General features: G+C 40.7%; 1 protein-coding gene across 1 annotated transcript in view; it reads left to right on the top strand.

Annotated features, from left to right (window-relative positions):
- Positions 1-15,467, top strand: part of LOC133483128 (RNA-binding motif, single-stranded-interacting protein 2-like) — a 41,665-nt gene that overhangs the window by 17,246 nt on the left and 8,952 nt on the right. The window contains exons 2-8 of the mRNA XM_061783803.1: positions 4,301-4,467; positions 9,098-9,156; positions 10,060-10,151; positions 13,266-13,423; positions 13,501-13,580; positions 13,710-13,819; positions 13,929-13,972. Of these exons, the coding sequence (XP_061639787.1) occupies positions 4,301-4,467; positions 9,098-9,156; positions 10,060-10,151; positions 13,266-13,423; positions 13,501-13,580; positions 13,710-13,819; positions 13,929-13,972 (710 nt within the window). The remainder of the gene's footprint in view (positions 1-4,300; positions 4,468-9,097; positions 9,157-10,059; positions 10,152-13,265; positions 13,424-13,500; positions 13,581-13,709; positions 13,820-13,928; positions 13,973-15,467) is intronic.

Genomic DNA, 15,467 nt, shown 5'->3' with positions numbered 1-15,467 from the left:
TTATAAAGCCTCTTTCACAAACAGAAAATAGATTGTCTGAAACTACTAACAAACTTGTTCTTGTAGATGTCAGCATCATTCAGGCTCTAATAAAATGTTAATAATTTCTGCTATCATTACAGTCTACTGAATGCAAAATAATTTTCAGCATTCAAAAAAACAACAATAAAATAAATGCAAAAATATATTTTCAATGGAATCTAAAGATGCCCCTGATATTGAATACTGAAGAGTTTCACCAGAAGTCACCCAAAAATGTTGAGTTTGAACTGCCGTCACAACAGCATCATATCCTGCAATACCTGAGCGTACGTCTTGAGAGCTCGGGTCAGCGAGCATTGAAGGTTTAACTGCTCATTGTTTTAGGCCCGCCGCGTAACAAGTGATGCGACCAAATGTGGATAAAGTGAAAAATCATGAAACAACGCCCAGTCAGAGGCCTCCTTTCCGTGTGCTCCTTATACAGATTTGCTACGATGGGAGATACAGGGGAGCCCATACCACAACCATGTTTTGTTCTGTAAGGGTGGATCTGTCTTAGAGGCTGTGATCAAGCAGTAACCTTTGTGTCACAGTTTCATATTTTTGCAATGTTAGGGTTCCTGCAGCTTTACTCCATGATCCTTTTTCAGACAGGCTATAAATCCGTGCATCAGCATGTACATCAGTCAGCTGGTCACTTTCCTTCCTGGGGAGAAGACAAGCACTCCCCTCAGGAGAAAGAAGCCATGACACATAAAGGCGGGAAAACTCCCCAACAGCCAGGAATCCATGAAATTGTGAGGTTCGAGCCAGGGTCAAATGGAGAAACCCCACAGGGAGGTAAAGTGAAACTAATAAAAAGGTTGGACATTGAAACAAGCTGGGCAGTGCGGCAGTAAAAGCTGTATCACACTTCATTAGGTACACTTGTGTGATCTAATGAGATCTATGAGCTGTCCAGTATATTCAGAATTTTGTCTTTACAAAGATCATGATGTCGACTTTTGATCCCCTGGATTACTGGTGTTTGATGAATATGAAATTTACACCAACAGGATACAGGAAATTATTTATGGAAATGTTCTTGAATTTTTATCTTTAGCTGGATCCTAAAAATATGCGTTGGATATTGTGAGTTAGGAATCTGCAGCAGAGGAAGTGAACAGATTTAACAATTATTCTGACTGAACAAGGATCTTTTGTCTGCAATGGGATTGATTATAAATGGGGTTGGGCATCATTTGAATTTGAGCGATTCCGGTTCCTTATTTCGATTCCGGTTCCAAACGATTCTCGATTCCAATTCTTTTAGGGGACTGGGTTAAAAACGTTTGCATGGCTTAAATAAAAGGTGTCCAAATTATGAACATCCATGCCTTTAAAGTCATTTGAGCGTCTCTGACAAAAACAACGTATCTTTCATCTTTTTCAAAAGGAATTTAAATCTTTAGAGGATCTTTTCCTTAAGGCTAGTTTACCACCTTTTTCCTCTTATGAAAAAAATTGTACCATATTTTTATACCAGATATAGTGCTCAAAGTATGTGAGATATTCTTTTAGCCATTGCTGGTAGCATACAAAATCAGCAGATCTATAGTTACAATACTGGAATTTTATGTGTAAAAAATTTACACATTTTCTTCCCGTTTCAGTTCTTGTAGCTGTACTATAATGGCGAGGTGTTCCAATATTTTTTAATTGTTGTGTTGTATGATCCTGAGAGAAATTTTCTTTTTTTTGTTGTTGGATCCTCCGCCATGCAGCTGGCTAAATAAAGGTCGCCATGGGTGGTCGTCAAGGGGGAGTCTGGATACTCTAATTAGCGTGATTGGTTGTGTAGCTGGTGCGACTCTGTCGGCCTGCTGGGCTTTCGCCAAACAACGTCAATTTAATCAGTGACTCGTTCATGTCTCTAAATTGAACCCTTTGTTGCCGCGTCGCCGCCATCCAATTGTTCTCGCAAATGAGACAGTAACCTCACTGCAGCCAACTACGAGAGCAGGAGGTAACCACATTTATTCCTATTTCTCAAATGTGGGTCATTAAAACTATTTGGCTAAATAAACTTGATAAAAGTCAGTTTGCCAGTTGTGGTGAGTCCTAGTGTTGCTATTTATTGCCTCAGTCATAAAAGTGCCAATAGATCTATTCCTGGAGTGAGAGAACTTTATTTGTCAGCTTCTTGACAGGGATTATGAAAATTTGTTCACCTCAAAATGGATTCATGTAAATGGTTGCACAATCTTTAGTGTGATTTCTCCACGGAGAGCCACAATCCATGATTCACTGGTTGTTGCGTAATATCCTGTTACATTGGTGAGTCATGACAAGTCGGTCGCCATAGTTCGTACCCGGCAACACTAAGTCATTTGTGGCGGCAAGTGTTGTTGGGAACAGCAAGAGGGATTGATCAAATCATTACAACTGTTTGCGTGCAAGTATTACTGCAATGAATCCCTGGTGTATGCACCAGCTATCCCTCTCCTTAATGCCTCTGTGGTTTTGTTCCCTCTAAGCCTTTTTAAGTTTAAGAGAGACAAGAGCGTACTTGAACAGTTATGCTTAATGAAGATTTTATCACAAATGAGAGAAAGCAAGCAGGACGACAACATTATTTAATTGAGCTCTGTGGGTCTACCCAAATATTGGTCTTTGGCCTTCCAGTTTATGGTTTTGCTGTGCACCACAAGATATTTTTTGTGGTTGCAAAACTGAAAAAGGATTTACCCAACATGGGGAGAGAACCAAAGAGGCCCCTTTCCCCCTATATGGAGCAGGCAGCCAAGAGGCCCAGCGTTCCCCTCAGAAAGCATTATTGGTGAGTGTTGACACGGGCGCTGTGTGATATAATTTTTCACTGAAGAGAGTGCACATCTGTCTCCCCCAGATTTACTTTTTTATCTCCTCATAAAAGCACATTCCCTTGTTCTAACTTGCAATAGCACTGCACCTGCCAAAATTAGTGCTTGATGTGTTAAAAAAAAAAAAAAGAAATACCGGTAATCATTAGTTTTCATTTTTGTTTGTTCAGACATTTTAAGATTCCGTTTCGACCATGCAACATAGATGGTTCCAGTTCGGTACAGTATGTTTTTTTTTTTTTTGTCTCCATTGGAAAGCATCCCAAAATCCATCCAACCTTCCAGTGCCTAATGGTAGTGGTTGGAGCAGAAGCGTTTGGTAAGCTGGTCAAGCTAGGAGCCAGACTTAACTTTTTTTAAATACCTCAGACAGAACTCAAACCTGCCTAATTTTGAGTCAACTGTTTTGTTATTTGTCATTCGTGGGAACGAGGAGTGATTGTCATTTACTGACGATTCAAGTGATCTTTGTTCAATAGTTTTAGCATTAGCATTACAGTCCACAGACAAGGGAAACCTCATCTTGGTCAACTGTTTTGACAGTTTGCAACACTTAGAAAGGCACACATCTACTGGATTTAAGTGAAGCAGTAACGTTACAAATACACAGTGTGGGCAGTCATGTAATGGCTGACCCTTAAAGCTCATTAATGCTTGACGCAGGATACGCACATGGATATGGACAGAAGAACTCTGGGCTAAACAGGGGTATTTTGAGTTGTGAGCTAATCCCCCTGTCCCTTAAGTGCCAAAATAATGACACACAGAGTCTGCAGTGGTTTCGTCTGGATAATTGGCTTTATTTTCACGGTGCAAAGAGCTACACACAACAACGAGCGAAACCATTCCCCGGTTCGCACTCGCCCCTTTGGATTTTCACACGGCAGAATAACATCAGAGACCACTGCTGTCTGCTCTGTTGTTCTGATTTTGCCTTCTTCTTAATAAACACAATTTAAACAGACACCTTTTTTGCATTTGTTGTTAATTTATATTACTCTTCTTAGATTCAGAGCAATGCCTTCTGGCCGATTAATAGCTGAATGTTCACTCCAATGCAATGGACGTGCGAAAGTATGAGGGCAAGGACGCTCAGAACTTTTGAACAATCTACTTTCATGCGTACGTAGAGCATAAGTGAAAATGAGCCTTTAGTCTGTTTGTGCATTGTGAGTACTTTGTTAGCTCGAGCCAATTTTCTCCTGCAGTTTGAGATTGAATGTTAACACAACACTCCCGCTTTTACAAAATCTGTAGCTACTGAGGCAAACCAAACTGCATGGCTTGGTGGAAACATGGCTAACAAGATTTGTGTTGAATTGCGGAAACAACATTCTGAAAGTAGCACTGATCAAAGACTGTCCCAGATCCGTTGGTATATCAAATAATTTATTTATTTTTTCTCGTAAATGTCATGGAGGTGCCTGTCCAAATCTCACATTCCTGTTTTCTCACAGCAGGCCTATGTTTCCTCCGGCCACCAGATGGCTCCACCGAGTCCCAACAACAACAGTAGCAGTAACAGCAGCGGAGGAGGTGGAGAACAACTAAGTAAAACCAACCTGTATATCCGCGGTCTTCATCCCGGGACTACGGACCAAGACCTGGTTAAGCTCTGCCAGCCGTAAGTTTAAACATTCGACAGTTTGAATTAGGAAAGTCATACTGTATTCAATGTTGGTTGACATTAAATCCACAACACTTAAATGGTACCTATGTTTTTGTTGACATTGTATATCCATTGGTCTTTGTGGTATGCACAATATTGTCTGGCCTACAAAACTGTCTAATCTGCCAGTTTTTATCAATTACGCCGCCCATTACCCATTAGTTTTTTTTTTTTTTTTTAATGATCCCACAAAACACAAAGATGATTGGTGGTATATAAAGCAGTCCCTTGGTAGTAGTTTATTATTACTATTCCAAGTCAGTTAATAAAGCTACAGCTGGCTGGGCAAGTTTATCCCAAATCTTAATTCTTCATTAACTGAAAACATATTGGTCAAGTGTATACTTTCAACTTTTTGCTAACAGTGTGTGGAGGACCTTTTTGGTTTCAGTACAAGAGTCCCAATACTTCTAGCCCTCTAGATAATGTAAAATGGAAGCTGCTCAATAAGATGAATCACACCGCATGACAAAGTGTGTGTTATACATCGCACTCTCGATGCATTAGTGTTCCAGTTGCTTACCACTGAGCCGGTTCCAAGTGTACAGAAAGTGGAAGGTTAGATGAGGACAGGAGGCAACTGGCTGTACCCTTCTCTGGCCCCCGCTCTGTCTCCTTTTTTTCTTCCTCACTTAATAAGGCTTAAGTTTACTCCTTCCTCTACTTAATACAGAGAGTCAAACATTTGGGTGTCAATCCACTGAGTTTATGCAATTGTTAAGTTTGAATAAAACCCACCTGAATTGTATTTAATCCGTTTATTTATTTGGCCAGCAAAAGTCCTTTTCTGAATATAAATCCAAGGCCTGAACAATCTAATATCATGTGTCCAACAGATGAAGAGCAGATGCTCCACACAGAGCAGATGTTATCAACTCATTTGAACATCCTCTGCATGACTCTTACTCCAGATTTAGCATTATGTCTACAGACAACTGGATCCAGTTTGCAGGACCTGGCATATGTTGTGAATTTATCAGCATACAGTGACGAATGATGCAGTGATGAAACCAAAATCTTTACTTATTGCAACCGATCAACTTTGACAAACTGACTGTAATTGTGACAAACGGCTGTCAACATATATTTATCCCATGAGCTTTAGCAAAAGCTCGCTATACCACATGGACAAAAGTATTGGGACATGTAGTTGACATTGAAAGAGGGACAGTGCTCTCGATGGTAGAACAAAGTTGTCAAATGGACACGATACGGATATGTATATTTTTTTCCATTCCCCAAGAAGGAAATATGAAATATGCACTGAAAGATCTTTGCGCGCAACTGGACCAAGAAACTTTGGTCGAGATAGTATTTAAAATGTCATATTCTCCCTCTGCTGGTACTCTTGTCTCCTCCAGATTCCTTAAACATGCATGTTTGGGTAATTGACAACTGTAAATTGCCATTTGGTGTGTGTGTGAGTGGGTGTTTGTCTACATGTGCCCTGTATTTGACTGGCGACCACTACTGGTGTCACTCAGACTACAGCTCACTCATGAGCCTGAACAGGATAAGCGATGGAACGTATTTTGAGCTGGTAATCGTATGGGGGATATAAACCACTGCTGCTGGTCGAGCAGAGTTTTCGTTGCCACATCATTTTAACTTTTGATGATAGAATGCTAGTAATGACAAAAATAATGCAACATACTTGTCGTTTTTAGTGTATCACACAGATAGTCTAGGTGGAATGATGGACTCAGGACTCATACGTCTCAAAAGTTACATCTGGATTGTCAACCTCACAAACACCTAGTGAATAATAAGCACCATGACATGTTTAGTTTCAAGGCTATGCTTTTATGTCGTAGAGCTTTTTTTTGTGAACATAAACTACCATCATTATAGGCAAGCGTGAAAAGTGTCAATGTTTGCATGCATGGCCTCCAGGGTTCAATCTTCGTGACAGCTCTCCTCACTTTATTACTGGCCTTGAAAAGTATAGTCTTAACCCACCCTATACCTGATTTTGATGCTCTATTGCATCCCAAAGGAAAGTTTCAAATCTTCAGAGCCCATCTTAACAGCATGTGCACAGCGTGTTGTCAAAGCCACAGCAATCAAAGTGAACCAAAAATCTGTGGTTGGTATGTGAAACACCAGAACTTGATTGTAAAAGCAGACGGCCAACAGAGAAGTCATTGTTTGGTGTCAGAAACGTGGAGAGGGAACCGACGTGATTTGGAAGGGTGGGGGGGCGAGGTGGGGAGGGTGCTCCTCTATAAGGCGAAACATGAATGAGTGGGAAAAGAGTAGCATCGCCTGCTGTGAAAGAATGTCAAGCAGCTATATGTGGGTCATGACTGTCTTTCAAGTGTGTGTGGCCTCTCCAGTGTTGTGAGCTTTTGGAGGGGTCTCCGGTTAAGTGGAAGGTCACATAAGCACTGCCTTTGGACCTTTGAACTGGTTTGGTGTCCCCGACAGGGCAAACATGAACACATGAAACGTTGCTTTTGTTTTTCTTGTCATACCTCAAAGAAATACACTTATCAGGGGGTGCCTTTTTGTTTACGATCATGTTTTTTTTTTTTTTTTTTTCATGCACCTCACCTAAAAGTTATTCATAATAATTCCATATCATTGTAATCTTTGTCACACTGAGATCTGGTTCATATTTCGTTAGTCTCAAATCTGCCTCACAGTTCTGAGGACTCGGGTTCAAATCCGGCCTCACCTGTGTGGAGTTTGCATGTTCTCCCCGTGCCTGAGTGGGTTTTCTCTGGGTACTCCGGCTTCCTCTCACATCCCAAAACATGCATGGTAGGTTCATTGAAAACTCTAAATTGCCCGTCGGTGTGAATGTGAGTCCGAATGGTTGTTTATATGTGCCCTGTGATTGGCTGACGACCATATCAGGGTGTACCTTGCCTCTTGCCCAGAATCAGCTGGGATAGGCTCCAGCATGCCTGCGACCCTAGTGCGGATAAATGGATAAGAGAATGGGCAATGTATAGTTTATCATATTTTTTTCAGTACTGTACATGCACCAATATCTAGGTATCTAAATAGAGTGCCATGGTATGACATGCAGTATTTCCTCTCATAGTGGCCTCTAGTAGACACAGTGTCTCAATTAATGACCAAGTGCATTGCTCGCCTTTCCCCCCAAGTAGATTTTTTTCCATATTGTATTGTAATATATATAATTATTATTTGAATCAATTATCATTTTTTATTCATGGAAAAACAAATTTTGTTCACATTAAAAATGCATTTGTACAAATAAATCAATTTCCCCTTGTAGAAGCCTTCAAACTTCTTTGGCCACTGTGAGAGGAAATAACAGTAATAATGTTCTGCTGAACAATGATCAAATATTTACCGCTAGCATTCTATGGCACATTAAAACGTGTAAAGTGTAGCAGAAATAAACTTCTTTTAAAATAGATTTGGATTAATATAAATGAAAAAGATCTGTTTGGTGCTGTGCTATGAAACAACGCCCACTCTAACCTAAAAAAGAAATGACGTTTTTAATAGTTTCAAAAGAAAAAACTGAATATAAGCTTAGTAAAAAGCAAAATTGGCATAGCCAATGCTCAGATGTACCTAATGATGAGATCAGTGAGCGCTTAGTCACGCACCACTTAGAGTTGTCAGATGAAAGTGGGTAAATTATAACCAAACACTGGTGAAATATATATGCCTGCAAAGGATTTTATAGTATAGCTCTTTTTCATGCTACAGTGTGTTTGTAATCAAATGCTGTATGGCTTGAATGTAGTTGGACACATGGTTAGAGGAAGCCAAAGACACTGAGCCATGACACATAGTCCAAGAACATGCCACACTGAGCTGTCACGAGACACATGGGTCACATCCAAATCATCTAGCCACCAAGAGAAGGGAGGTGTGTAGGACCCAGTGGTGTGTTGTGATAGAAAAGGAAGGCCTAGAAAAGGAGGAGGGGTGTGGAGGGAAGGAAGGCCAACTGGAGGTTTGAAGCATCAGGTTACAATCCGCCCAGACACCATGTCGCCCAAACAGAGAAAGACCAGCCTCCTGTTTTGGATAAATACACCGGTGAGATAGGGACAATCTATAATACTGTAAAGTGGATACACTCCTCATTAGCCCCCACAATTGTCATGGTTAAAATATGAGTCATGTTTTAAACTCTTATGTCTATACTGTCTCTCATTGGTCACACTTGAATTGAAACCAGGGGAGTACATTGATTTCTATGTGTAATTTGTTGTGTGGCGTTAAATGACGCAAGTTACTTGAAAGTCCAGTCTGAAAGCCACAACACTCAAGAGGAGACCTGTCTCTAGGGGCAGTGTGTGTGTGTGCGTGTGGGTGTGTGTGTGTGTGTGGGTGGGTGTGTGTGTGTGTTAAAGACACGCTTGGGAAATATACTCTTTGGTCCTGGGAGGCTAACACCTGTCAAAAACAGCCAGAAATCCTCCCCCAGAAGGAAGGGTGGAGGTGGACATAGTTGTCTATGATGTAAAAGCGATGCATTTGTATTCATGTTGGTATGCAGTCTGAGGAAGTGCGCTATGCATGTGGAATGAGCTGATTCCTTGTCATCAGTCACTGACAGGATGTTTTTTTTTCTTTCTTCTGTGTGTCCGTAAAGGCATGGCAAGATTGTGTCAACCAAAGCAATCTTGGATAAAACCACCAACAAATGTAAAGGTGAGTTGTTATACTTTTATATCAAATCGCATCACTACCACAGTACTGGTTTGATGTCTGCAGTCTCTGGCCAGCACATTTTGCACACACCACACCGGTTGCTATTGCATGTCAAGATAGAAATGGGTATTTTAAGAAATTTCCTTCAATGATGACCTCGGAAATGATAAATTATTAATCAATATAAAAAATACTAATGCTTTTTAACATAAAAAAGTATATTACAACAATTAAGATTAACAATTAACATTAAGCGTCACTTTTAAAGGCAGTGGAGTTTGCTGTCAAATAAAACCCATCCCATTGCAAATCAAGTGGAACACCAGCCTGCTGATTTTCAGTAGCGGGATATATAATATGTCAACATGCTGAGGGATAACATTTTAACAAGCTAGTGCTTAAGAGTTATTGACGTGGTAACTTTTGCTAACCAGGAGAGCATCACTCCTTCCACTATACAGAAAGTTGTGCTGTAGCTAAATATGGAATTGCAATATTTATAATTTAGTTGTAATTATCGAGTTCAAAATGATCCCACACATAATCTCACCATGTATATTGTTTACTTTTGAATTCTATGGCAGCCCATTTAGGCAACAAACTAATTGGGACTTCAAGTACAGTAGCTGACTGAGCATGACAAGATCATGAAGACAACACAATTCTTAATGATCAATCAATCATCATCATAATCAGTTAAGAGTGCCTATCTAAACAGACCACCAGATACTCACTGGTCCAGAATAAGTGAAAACCTTTAGGTCAGACTTAACGTTCCTCCCTTCCAGTCTTGATGCTAACTCGCTGCTATTATGCTTAAACTTGATTATGGAACAAGATCTTACAGTAAAAATGATCACTATTTTACTTAACGTCTTTAATATCCATGTGTGTATTTGACAGGCTATGGCTTTGTAGACTTCGACAGTCCAGCAGCAGCTCAGAAAGCTGTAACGGCTCTGAAATCAAGTGGTGTCCAGGCACAGATGGCCAAAGTAAGATTGTACCTGCTTATTAGAATTCCACCTCCACTTAATTTCGACCTGTATAAGCTAGTATAATATCTTTACAAATGCACTTGACAACACCAGTGTGGTATTTACAGTGGCAGTCACGTGGGAAGGTTTAAGCCCTGATGTATTGTCTTCATTTGCCTCCTCACAACCGCCTCTCTTGTTTTCCGCTCGCCAGCTCCTCTTTGCTTGTTTACGTTGCTAACTTGCTTGCCTTGTAGTGCTTGTTCAGACCTCTTTGTGCGGGAGTCTGCAGTCAAAGCAGCTCTTGTTGGCCCATTAAGCTGATCCCCCTGGCTCTCCAGCTCCCCATTGAGGGAAGCTAGGGAGGGTGCCACTACAGCCACTGTCAATGGGGAAGTTACAATGGCTTGGCATTGTCCAGCGTCTGGGCCCAAGGCCTGAGGCTGACACCCACACTTAATTCATTCCATTTCCAAGTCCATGCCCCCTCCCTGTGTCCACTGTAATGTAACACCTGGGTATCCCTCTGCACTGTAAGTGAGCTACACCCTAAATTCACGTAACATTGTGCATCTCCATACCAGACAGGTGCAACCGAACACCACAACGTGACTCACCCAGACAGCTTGTGCTCCTGCAGTGGTGTTGATAACCACAATAAAAGCCTAAATATACACAGCTAGCTCTGGGTGCATGGGTTACTTCAGGTTGTAAGGACAGTCTAAAATTAATACGATCCAAAAAATGCTGCTATTGACCATTTTACCTTAACTGTGGCTTGTTTTGTAGTGTTTTCCATGAGCAAAATGGACCAGACCTTCCCATCTGTTCTCAGAATGCACTCAGTCACCAAATGGGCTACCGTGGCCTCCAGGGTGCAGGCCCAGCAGATACAATTTTATAGGGCCTGGGGAACAATGACACAATTAAAACTAGAACCCTACTTACTTCCCTGCCCCACCCTGTGCAAATGGCCCAAACATAGAGAGACACTCTCCAGCTGGTACTTGCACTGACCTGTGACACCACAGAGCTTGTACTGGTGTCAAACGTATTGTCCGCCACAGGTTCAATATTTGAGCAAATGAAATTAGCAGAGGCGATGGGTAAATAAAATATGAAAAGGGAGGTGTTTTTTGTTTGTTTGTTCTGTTTGTCACATGGCCTTCAACCAAAATACACCTTTGTCAATGACCTCCAGCAGTCTGCCACTGTGTTACACAATAGGCTTAGTGCTGAATTGCTGCACCCAGAAAGATGAGAATCACTGAAAAAATATGGTTTCTCTTGGCAGAGAATAGAAGCAATCCTTATCAGGAATATAGTTCAGGATAACTGATAACACATGAACTCAGCAATCCAATACTTGCGGAGGAATCTGTGCTCATCTGTCTTGGAACTAAGATATGAACTTTTTTGGTTTTTGAAATGGAATTATTCCACCTGACAGCATCTATCAAGACTGCTTAGAAACGCTATTGGCGTTTCGATAGCTGTAATCATTAGGCATAGGGGAAAGGATTTTAATCAACCTGATAAATTATATATTTTGATGATACAAAAGATCTCTGAAGGAGTATTTATCATAATTTCAGGCATCCTGCTTTAACATTAGTCAAAACCCCTACTGCTTCCTCTCCTGTCATTTCCTCCTCCAGTACCAAATATTGTTAGAAGACACTCATTCATCCCACCCTCCCCTTTCCTCAATGCGTGTTTTTCCTTCCTCCTTCTAGCCCAGCCTCTTTGCTCCCAGTTGCCAAGCTTCTGTTGCTCTGTGAACTCTTTAACTTCATGCCTGACTTCCTGTCTGCCTTTGCAGTCTCACTCAGTTTCACTTTCCGGCAAGCGCCGCAAAAATGAAATCTCAAAACTGTATGTGTGTGGATAATCTATCGGCTTTAATGCTCTCGCAGCTGTCAATATTTCTTAATTAAATAGCATTTTACCGCAGTCTGCGTGTTGACAAATACTCATTTGCATGTGAGAGTATATTAATGTGTTTTTAATAAGTTTTAAAAGTGACAGACATCTTAATCAAGTCAGTGACGCACCACTAGCACAAGTGACAAATTAGTCAGGGTGACACTTTTTTTTATTCAGGCACACATTTTTGTCCAAAAAAAAGTTTCATATTGGACATTACCGCTAAATATATTTGTTGAAGGATTAATTTGTCAAGACATCAGAACAGTCATGGAAATGACGGTCACACAACTAACTTCGTAGAAATGCATGCATTAAAAAAAAAATCCCAATTGAAAATATAATTGAAAGAAATGTATTGACAAATTTGCAACATAGGCGTGGAACAAGCAAAACACCCACACCTTGCTTCTTCATTTTATTATGGGGGGAGTGGGGTCATTAAGGGTTCAACTATTTCTATGCTATCATATCCAACATAGAAACCAAATGATCAAGTTTTGACCTGAACCTTTAGCTTGCTATCTAACAAATAGATGAACAAACACAAAAACTGCCCTGATTTTTTTTTTCACTTTTGTTTAAGGAATTTGTTTTCATTTGCAAGTAACCTACATCCCCGCCACCCCCATCCTCCACCCATGTCACCTTTCGCGCCACCATCCTCTGACATTTGGACTCTTTTTGCTATCTCTGTTGTTAGCATTTCAACCTTGGATTTTTCCCATTAATTTAACATGACGGCAGCAAGGTGTCCTGTCCTGATCTCAATCCAATTGAAAATCTTTGGGGGGCTGAATTCTGCCATTGGGGAAAAGAACCCTGCAAATGTTCAAGACCTTGAACAAATTGCAAAGGAAGACTGGGAGAAAATACCACCTGAGAAGTGCAAAAAGCTTATAGAGGGATACAAGAAACGTTTGGAGGCTGTCATCGGTGCCAAAGGGGTGTGTGCAACCATACTATTGGGGTGCCAATATTGCTGCACATGCTGTTTATTTTTTAAAATTATTATTTTAAATTACCATATGTAATTGGACCTCCAATTAAGATATCCTGATGATATACTGTAAGTTTGGTACATTTCCATTTATCTCTAATGATATTATACAGGTTATGCAAAAAAATGAATGAGTGTCCATAATGGTGAGCAGGACTGTATATGTCAGCTAAAAATGTATATTTCAACCCCCACTTCCCACGTAGCAACAAGAGCAGGACCCCACCAATCTGTACATCTCCAACCTGCCGGTGTCCATGGACGAGCAGGAACTGGAGAGCATGCTCAAGTCCTTTGGACAGGTCATTTCCACGCGCATTCTGCGAGACGCCAACGGAACTAGCCGCGGTGTGGGATTTGCCAGGTCAGGCTTCAGCAATTCCAATAATAAAGAGAAAATGCATGTAAGTATGTTTATAAATGTATTTATTTGTATTCCAGGATGGAGTCCACAGAGAAGTGTGAGGCCATAATTCAACATTTTAATGGCAAATTCATCAAGACTCCACCGGGAGTTCCGGGTGTGTGAAATTTTGTTGTTGTTGTTATGTGCTCTTGATATTGTTTTTTGTTGGTGGCAGTGTTCACATTTAATGCTCCGCACTGCGATCACTAAATTCACCCCTGTGTTTGATCCTTTGCTTTCCCAGTTCCCACAGAGCCCTTATTATGTAAGTTTGCAGACGGAGGTCAGAAAAAGAGGCAGAACCAGGGGAAGTACCTCCCCAACGGAAGGCCCTGGGCCAGAGACGGAGAGACCGTAAGTAACTCTTACATTTGAACTTTTTTCTAAACTAGTTAAGTTTTGAGCTGAATGCAGTGCTGTTTGCATGACCTCACTGGTTCTGAATCCCACATTGTTTTCCCAGGGAGGAATGACGCTTGCGTATGACCCCACAACATTACAAAATGGGTGAGTGGTATGCAGGGCCTGAGTGAAAACAGTCCCAACCTACACGCAAATAAGAGTAGCGCCTTAACTCTGCTACAATGCTGCCCCCTGCTTGGATGTTGAGTTTATGCTTATCACTTGATTTGTTTGTGTTAAATTTTTAATATACACTATCAGCCTTGGATTTTAAAGACCCTGTAAAGTGAATTCAGTGATTTGTTTCTAAATACATTACACGTTTGAAGATAAGGGCTGAAAACATGCAAAGACTGAGAACTACTGTATGTTGTACAGAACTGTTTTTAACCATTTCACTTTTCCTAATTTTTGGTGTGTGGCTAAAACAGTACACACACTTTGAAGTCTGGCATGTGTCACCCCTCCCCCACTTTGGGATTTGTGCACCGTGTGTGTAAATATATATATATATATATATATATATATATATATATATATATATATACACACACACACGAAGAACATATATATTATTCACAAACACACACACTTTTTTTAGCTCTAAATTCGATGATACAGTACCTATATTGAACTACTCAAAATGTGTATTGGCCCAACTCAGGCAACTTCATCCATCCATCCATCCATCCATTTTCTGAGCCGCTTCTCCTCACTAGGGTCGCGGGCGTGCTGGAGCCTATCCCAGCTGTCATTGGGCAGGAGGCGGGGTACACCCTGAACTGGTTGCCAGCCAATCGCAGGGCACATACAAACAAACAACAATTCGCACTCACATTCACACCTACGGGCAATTTAGAGTCGTCAATTAACCTACCATGCATGTTTTTGGGATGTGGGAGGAAACCGGAGTGGCCGGAGAAAACTCAGGCAACTTCATTATAATAAATAACAATAATAAAAACAGGAGTGGGTTTTTAACATATTAGCAAATACATGAAATATAGCCACATGACATTTATGCTAATATAATTTTAACACTAAGCAAATTACAGATAAGTGTGCAGGATGCTTAATAATATTTTCATGTAATTTTACAGAGCATTTAGACTTCTTTTTTTTTCTTCCTGGGGACGCAAATAGAGCCAATTCGGTTGAATGGGATATCAACTTTACCATAGTATGGGTGGTTGCTCTGAGCGCATGGTAAACATTACATTTACATCGTTATTTATTAGTTTAGCCTGTGTCTTAAGGCTATAATGACCATCCATGGAGCTACAGAGTTGGTGGGATACGTCACATGCCTGACTGCGCTCATCTACAAATGACACTATTGATTTATGACAACAAGCTTGCTTGTCACAAAATAATTCACACTTAATACACTTCTATTTGAATTTAATAGTCGTTTGAAATGTGTCACACTTGCTAACCTGTCTGACGTTCTCTCGACTCGTTGATGACGGAGTTCAGCGAGGCGGCTTCATATTTGGCATTGTAGACTTATTTAGAAGTACAATACAGGGTCCTTCAGCTTGCGCTGAGGGTGGGCAGATTCAAGGCAGACGCTTATACACGTACTACCCCCCAGAAAAGT

This window comes from Phyllopteryx taeniolatus, chromosome 9 (assembly GCF_024500385.1).
Source record: "Phyllopteryx taeniolatus isolate TA_2022b chromosome 9, UOR_Ptae_1.2, whole genome shotgun sequence".
NCBI classification, from domain to species: domain Eukaryota; kingdom Metazoa; phylum Chordata; class Actinopteri; order Syngnathiformes; family Syngnathidae; genus Phyllopteryx; species Phyllopteryx taeniolatus.
Note: the sequence above shows the minus strand (reverse complement) of the source record. Positions and strands in the feature narration are given on the sequence as shown.